We start from the raw sequence: 8569 nt of genomic DNA, 5'->3' as shown, positions 1-8569 counted from the left end.
ATGATTAGTCTTAGTTATTTCATCAAACTGATGAAAAGAAGGCAATTTGAGAATAAAACGGCTAAAGGTATAATCAAGTCCTTAATCAGGGTACAAGGAAATAAAGAAAACCTTCTGAAATAAAAATTTAAAAAAAAACAAGGAAATGGCAGTACTTTTTGTTTTTTTTTATAAGTGTATTGCGTCGGCAGCCGCCTTCCGCAATTGAACGTAGCTGGGCATATATAGCACCTGTGAGTGTTCCATGAAAATCCAGGGAAGCCAAAAAGTTATGAAACTGTAAAAAAACAGAATTACAAATTGATTACCCATAAAACTAGTGATCTTTGAAATACCACCCATCGGCATTCATTGTGGCATTTACGCACGATCCTTGTAACTTAAGGCCTTTCATCTTCAGCACCATAGAAATTAAACACAATAATACGCATCACTGGTTCTGCTTCTATAAATACCTGGTCAGTCCAACACTGGAAGCCTCGCTCAACAATAATATTCCTCCATGTCTCCCTTCCTTCTTATTCTGCTGCTATTCAGCAGCAGCATCTCGATATCAGAAGCAACGCCTGGTCCCTGGAGTGGGAGCGCGATGCATCTGGCGGCACGGCTGCAGTCGGACGGAATGAAGCTATGCTGGGACTCGCTGATGGAGCTCCGGTCCTGCATCGGAGAGGTGGTGCTCTTCTTCCTCAACGGTGAGACGTACCTTGGGCCGGGCTGCTGCAGGGCGATCCGGGTCATCGAGCACCACTGCTGGGCCGCCGAGGTCATGCTTGCGGCCCTCGGATTCACTCCGCAAGAGGGTGATGTCCTGCGAGGATACTGCGACGCCGAGGCCGGCGCTGCCTCTCCTCCGCCTCCGCCTCCGCCTCCGATCGCTCAGGGGCCCAAGGTGGAGTTTTCTGAGCCCTAGATAACGACGCTGTCCGAGAAGTGCAGGTCGAAATCTGAGATTTGACCGGCCCTTCTTAACTTGTCAAGACGACCGAATAAAAACTTGTTTTGTGAGTTGATGATATCGAATGAAAATCTTCCATTACAACAATTATAGTATAAAACTTGGGCAAATTCTAAAAAAAGAAAAATAATCCTCGGCCAAAAAAACATAATTCCAAAATAAGATTTTTTTTGTGTATAAAAAAATTTCAAAAATATATTTTTATAATAAAATTTAAGTGTTCAAATTTACTAATAAAAAAAAAATTGATTCAGGTACTTTATTGGGATTAAAATTTTGATCGTCTTATTTATTCTCTAAATATTTTTAAAAAATTTTAAATAATAAAAAGGGACTATAGACAATCAAAATCAGTAAATTATATTCACTATACTCTTCTAGAATTTTCAGTCAATTATCATATTAATTAACTTGGCACATAATTTTTATTTTTTTTTACCAATCCATATGATGTACAATGTGGATGATTCTGAACTAATAACGTAAATAATTATGAGTGTTCCTATAAGCAATTATTTCCAAATTAAAGAAACTATGCATTTTATTTCTATAAGAAATTAATGATTATATAATCTTTTATTTCTAGAAGCAAGAACTAATGATAGCCTTCCAAGGTGATACATGTTAAACGGGTTCTTTGTTTCATACCATTAGAAAGTTGAACACTCTAATTCTTGAATTAATTGTTTGCTAGTGAATCAATGGTACCCAAGGAATCAAAAGATATGATCGGTGAGGTGAGGTTTTGCACCTAGCTCCAATTGTGAATCATGTATGAAGGATTGAATTTTCATGTAATGATTATATCAATGGTACTCAATCTCTTTAATAACTATGAGATTAATAAATTAATACTTAATGGTTAATTACAATTTATTGGAGCTTTAATTCATGGATCCATGGCCCCCTCCCCATTTTTGATAATGAGTATTAGATAATTTTAGTATGATTAAGTGCTAATTATTTTTATTTATTTCCACTATATTCTCGATTAATTAATCATTAATTTTTTAATGATTAGAAGCTAATAATTTATTAATAAGAGTTATTAATAAGAATTCAATAATAAAATCATTCTGTAGATACGAAGATAAAGTGTAGGAAGAACTCACTTTGTTGACGATGTTGATGTCTTTGAAAAATTTCCACGTGCTCCTTGATGGCCGAAATCTCTAGGCTCCTTTTGATATCTTCGAAAACAACTCTCACTTCTTGGGTTTCATTACAAACCTTGGATGTCCATAGCTGACACCCCTTCGTTTTATTTATAGGCCTAAATTCATAATAAATTATCCTAAAAATTTGAAAGGGTGTCGTCAAAGAACCCTCACACATCACAACCGTGTTAGGAGACATGACCTGGTCGTGGTGAACATTAATGGAGTTTTCTCACTGAGTCTACAGCATGGGACATGCCTGTGTCAAGTGACATATATAGCTAGCCCATGTTCCATGTTGGGCATCTGGTTTGTTGTTCTGCCTCTAAGGATGATACATGGTCATGGGAGATGCCATGGGTAGACTCTATATGGTGCTGCAATGTGCACTTCTTAAATATTTATGGGACGTTTGGTTTAGGGGAATAAGAGTAGGGAATGGGAATGAGAATCATTGATTGCCATTGTTAATGTTTGGATTATAGGAATAGGAATACAAATAAGGGAATGAATAATTGAATTTGGGTAATAACTCATTCCCATGTACCTCCCCTTCAATGAGTCATTACCCTATTTTCATCAATCAAAATATTCCCTTATTCCAAAAATACCCTTGAGCTAAAACTTAAATTTTCTCCCTTAATATCAAATATCAAAATATATTTATTTATTTTTTCTTTCATATCACTTCTCTCTCCTTGTTCTCTCTCATCATTTTATCACGCACTTTCTCTCTCTTTAATCTCTCCTATCACACTCTCTTTCCTCTTTTTTTCTCATTACACTTCTCTCTCATCATACTTTCTCGCTCCTCAATCTCTTCCATCGCACTCTCTTCCTTTTTTCTTATCATACTTTCTCTCTCCTCATTCTCTACCATCATGACACTCTCTTTTCTCTTTTTTTTTCTCATCACTTTATCTCTCATCACACTTTCTCTCTCCTCAATCTCTCTTGTCACACTCCCTCTTTTTTTCCTCAACACACTTTCTCTCTCATCATACTTTCTCTCTCCTCAATTTCTCCCATCACACTTATTGTTCTCTTTTTTTCATCACACTTTCTCTCTCATCATACTTTCTCTCTTCTCAATCTCTCTCATCACGCTCTCTCTCCTCATTTTTTCTCATTATATTTTCTCTCTCATATTCTCCCATCATGCTCTCTTCTATCACACACTCTTTTCTCATTCTCTCTCATCACACTTTCTCTCTCTTTATTCTTTTTCATCACACTTTCTCTCTCATCATTCTCTTTCATCATATTTTTCTCTCTCATTCATCTTTCTCTCTCATCTAATTTTTTTTCTTATTTTCTTTTAAGGGTAAAAAATGAAATTTTGATTTATTCCGATAGAAAATATGCAACTAACCAAACATTACTTTTAAGAGTGATATCCATGCTCATACCCATTCTCATTCCACACTACAATAATTCCCATTCCGATTCCTATTCCTAGGAAAGAACCAAACGCCCCCTAAGTCTTCAAACATGCTTAATTTATGAGATCTTCATATCTTGTTAACATTAAACACAAAAGATTAGTCTCCGACCTAAAAAGATAAAAATAATTTAAAATGTTGGAAGTTAATGTACATATGTTCATGTAATGTAATAAATGCATACAAAAAAGGATAAAAATATATATATGTATGATTCACATAAATTATATTGGTTCCATTTTACATTGGTAGGTACCATGATGAAGTGCTTTGTGATGCAATGTCAATGCATCCTAGTTATTTGCTTTTAGATAGACCATGGTAGTTTAATAGGAAGGTTATGCATAATAGGTTCAAAGAAAGGTCTTTGTTTGTGATGCTCAATAAACTTATAACTCTTGTACCATTAACTCCTATGTAAGTATATGAAGATCAATTGAGGATAAAAAATAGAATGAAAAAATGATTGTTATCGAAGAAAAGAATAAGATAAGAAAAAATGGAAAAGAAAAAGAGAGAGAAAAGAAGTGAGGATGAGAAGAGGGGTAAAAAGGAAAAAAAATAGAAAATTTTCAAGAGAAAGGTAAAAGGGAGAAAGGTAAAAGGGAGCAATGTAAAAGAAAGAGAAGTTAAGAGAATTTTTTATTCTCAATAATTAATAGTTATACTTTTATACAAAGAGACAATGTAAAAGAAAGAAGGGTTAAGAGAATTTTTTATTCTCAATAATTAATAATTATATGTTTATACAAAGAAACTTATTTCAATATTAACAACTCTACATCTTGTCGCAGTTGGTTAATATATATAGTATTGTTGTAATAGATCATGTGGTTAATTTTCCGCGTGTGCGAAATACATCCTGGGTCACTTGACCCCCTTCCCTCCATGTAAAAGACTACTATGTTGGCCCAAATCCCTTTTGATTTATCTTCCTTTTAGATCACATAAGAAGGGTTATCACCTTCATTACTGTAATATTAATAATTTTAATCTTACTTTGCCTAATATTGTTAAGTGTTTTTTTGGCAAGAATTTGATAATATATCTCCTAATGAGATTCCTGATGGACACCATATTGATTTAATTTTAGGAGCAATAATTCATAATTGACTAGCTTATGAGGGCAATCCCAATGATGCAAAAGAGCTTCAAAGTCAATATGAAGAATCAATAAGAAAATGAGTTATTAATAAGATTATGGTGATGAAGATTCAAGAATCAATTCTTTTGAGGAGAGATGGAATGATGGAGTTAAAGATGGAAAATAAATTGTGGGCAAACAGGCTAAGGATGGATATGTAGTTAAGGCCATAGAAACAAAAGAGTGCCCCACTTTAGATATTTTTAATGATCTATTACACATCAACGGTGGCTCAATTACAAGCATTAAGGCTAAAAAGTTGAAGGAAATATTTAATGGGCTAATTGAAAATGTAAATGCTAAAGCTACAATTGAAGAGGATTTAAAAATAGTAAGTCATGTAACTTAGTCAACATAATTCAAGCTTAGTTGAGCAAATTAATCATTTAAGCTCCATTTTTATATAGTGGCGATAATTCTCATATGCAGATTCATTATTTACCTTTATTTGGATTATAGTGGTGATCAATCACAAACTAGTTATAAAGTCTACTTAGGCCTTTTAAAAATGTATTTCCTTGTGGTCTTTTAGGATTTTTAGTTATCCTATAGCAAGGGTTGTGGTCACATATAATTTTTGGTTATATAGAAGTTGGGTTCGAAATTCCAAATTCAATTCTTTATTTTTTTTGTTGACCCATCAGTAAAAAAAAATTAGAAAAGAGAATATTAAAACAAAAAAACTCAATTGGAGATGTCCTAATTACCATCGGTAGAAGTGGCGTGACAGGACGGGCGCCACAATGAGTCAATGATATGGCAGCATTGTCAAACTTAAATTTGTGCACCAATTCGATCCTAAAGTCTTAACCTGGGCATCGAACGACGTCATTCCTTAGCCCATAAGTAAAAGATGACTGATTGCATTAGCCAATCATATTCGATTTCTCAAACAACATTTGCCTCCAGAGCGCCCGACTCCCTAGCAGTCCCGACCTAAGAGTGTTCCGATAATTGGATTTTATTTTAAGATATTCATCATTTAATTAATCATTTTACATTTCGTAGACGACTTCACTGCGCGTTGATGTTAACATTTAGAATTGGAAAGTATTACTGACGTGTAGGCTACGCAGCAGTGCAATCGAATTACACAGACTTGGAGATTTTCAATCTTATGCGTTTTTCTCCGACCTTTGAAAAATTATAACTAATAATTCACGATTTAAATTAGCGCCTTGGCCCAACCTAATCCTTTAAGGTAAGACGACGAAAGAGATCCCGTTATTAATAGAAGATAATAATAATGTGCTATTTTGCATAGGGTTACTATAACGGGTAAAGGATTAATTTTTGGTGGATGGATATCATCAGAGATTTTTTTTTTCCTACCTTAACCAATTTAACAATCTCCTATAAGCTAATTTCTTGATTTATCACCTTTTATAGAAGTGTAATCAATTTTTTACTATAATTAATTTTAGCACAAATTAAGGCCCGAGGTAATTAGGGATGTAAACGAGTCGAACCGAGTTGAACAATATTAGGCTCGAGCTCGGTTCGTTTAAGTTATATTCGGACTCGATCTCGGCTCGAGCTCGAATCGAGTTTTTATCACAAGACTCGAGCTCGACTCGTTTTAAAATTATCAAGCTTGCGAACAGTTCGAGCTCGGCTCGTTATTAGCTCGATTATCAAAATGAACGAGCCTAACTCGTTAAGTGAGCTCGGGCTTATTTAAAGCTCGTTTTAACTCGTTTTAGAGCTCATTTTTTGACTCATTTTAAAGCTTATTTTAAGGTTTGTTTTAGAGCTCATTTTTTTGGCTCGATTTAAGGCTCATTTTTTTAGCTCGCGAGCCTATAAACGAACATGTTCACGAGCCGAATATCCTTAAGCTCGAACTCGATTCGATAAAACTGTCGAGCTTGAAATTGAGCTCGAGCTCGGCTCGATAAGATAAACGAACGAACTCGAATAAACTTTTTATTGAATCGAGCTTCGAATAGCTCATGAACCGTTTGATTCATTTACATCCCTAGAGGTAATAATACAATAGTTAGACCTTCTAACGGATAATCAAAGGATCTAAATTTTGAATTTTAATCGTGGCATAGTACCAGAAATTTTTTCTCTAGCGAGAAGCTAGCCTAAAAATACTAACCATTTGGATGAATTTCTAAGAATTTTTCTTAATTTACTTGATCTGTAGAAAATATCATAGAGACAGCTGATTACCCTAGGATTAATTTATTTAGAGAGTTTGATACTAGTGTCAGTTAAAAATAAAAGTAACACAAATTAATGGCCTATGGGCTGACTTAGTTGCATTTACGTGTGATATTATTATAATAACTTATGGGATCGATTTTAAGTGTGTGTAAAATATATCACGGATCATCTGATCCCTCCATGCAAAAGGGTCCCTATGCCTGATATTTCCGGGGTTGCAATGTAGGGTTAGACTCCTTAAATGATGAATTATTTAAAGGGGTGTTTGGTTCTTTTCTAGGAATATGAATCGGAATGTGAATCATTGTATTATAGAATGAGAATGGGTATGAGCATAGATATCACTCTTAAAAGAAATGTTTGGTTAGTTGTATATCTTCTATCGGAATAAATCAAAGTTTCCTTTTTTACCCTTAAAGGAAAATAAGAGAAAAAATTAAATGTGAGAGAAAGATGAATGTGAGAGAAAAATATGATGAAAGAGAATGATGAGAGAGAAGGTATTATGAGAGAGAAAGTGTGATAAGAAAGAATAAAGAGAGAGAAAGTATGATGAGAGAAAATGAAAAAAGATAGTGTGATTGGAGAGAACACGATGAGAGAAAATATGATGTGAGAAAAAAGTATGATAGGAGAGGATGAAGAGACAGAAATATAGTGAGAAAAAAATGAGGAGAGAGTGTGTCATGAGAGAGATTGAGGAGAGAGAAAGTATGGTGAGAGAAAAAGAGAACAGTGAATATGATGGGAGAGATTGAGGAGAGAGAAAGTATGATGAGAGAGAAAGTGTGTTGAGGAAAAAAAGAGTAAGTGTGATAAGAGAGATTGAGGAGAGAGAAAGTATGATGAGAGAGAAAGTATACTGAGATAGAAAGTGTGTTGAGGAAAAAAGGAGTAAGTGTAATAAGAGAGATTGAGGAGAGAGAAAGTATGATGAGAGAGACAATGTGTTGAGGAAAAAAGGAGGAAGTGTGATAAGAGAGATTGAGGAGAGAGAAAGTGTGATGAGAAAAAAAAGAGTGTGATGAGAGAGATTGAGGAGAGAGAAAGCATGATGAGAGAGAAAGTGTGATGAGGAAAAAAAGAAGGAAGAGAATGAGATGGAAGAGATTGAGGAGAGAGAAAGTATGATGAGAGAGAAATGGAGAAAATTTTAGTTTTAAGTCAAAAGTATTTTTGGAATAAGGGAATATTTTGATTGATGAAAATAGGATAATGACTCATTGAATGAGGGATATATGAGAATGAGTTATTACCCAATTTTAAGGATTAATTCCCTTATTTGTATTCCTATTCCTATAATCCAAACATTAACAATGGGAATCAATGATTCTCATTCTCATTCCCCACTCTTATTACCCTAAATCAAACGTCCCCTAAGATTCGAATGTTACGTGTGGTGTACAATGAGCCTACGTAAATGCAATTTACCATTTTAAGGACCGAATCAACCGCTTTTAAAATTAATGTATCATTTTCAAAATTAATTAATAATTAAACATTTAAATTATTAAAAAAAAATAACACAAATTAATAATCAAGAAACTCGGGAGTAGCATGCATAGGCAGATGTGTTGCCAGAGCTGACCCGCTGCCGTGATTTAGACATTGTATCGATCAGTCATCATCTCTCCTCATCATTCCCAGGAAAGCCGACTCGGGGTTGGAAACTTGGAACGGATAACAAGGTGTTTAA

At 34.4% G+C, this 8569-nt stretch overlaps 1 protein-coding gene across 1 annotated transcript; it reads left to right on the top strand.

The window, feature by feature from the left end:
* Positions 1-502: 502 nt before the first annotated feature.
* LOC121978176 (egg cell-secreted protein 1.4-like) lies at positions 503-913 on the top strand. Its single transcript, XM_042530553.1, has one exon. The coding sequence runs from the start codon at positions 503-505 to the stop codon at positions 911-913; it is 411 nt and encodes a 136-aa protein (XP_042386487.1).
* Positions 914-8569: the final 7656 nt, after the last annotated feature.

This window comes from Zingiber officinale, chromosome 4B (genome assembly GCF_018446385.1).
Source record: "Zingiber officinale cultivar Zhangliang chromosome 4B, Zo_v1.1, whole genome shotgun sequence".
Lineage (NCBI taxonomy): Eukaryota > Viridiplantae > Streptophyta > Magnoliopsida > Zingiberales > Zingiberaceae > Zingiber > Zingiber officinale.
The sequence above is the reverse complement of the archived record's forward strand: the minus strand, read 5'-3'. Positions and strand labels throughout refer to the sequence as shown.

What these genes read in the sequence shown, in the direction of transcription:
- LOC121978176 (XM_042530553.1), top strand. Translation starts at nt 503, where the DNA reads ATGTCTCCCTTCCTTCTTATTCTGCTGCTATTCAGCAGCAGCATCTCG.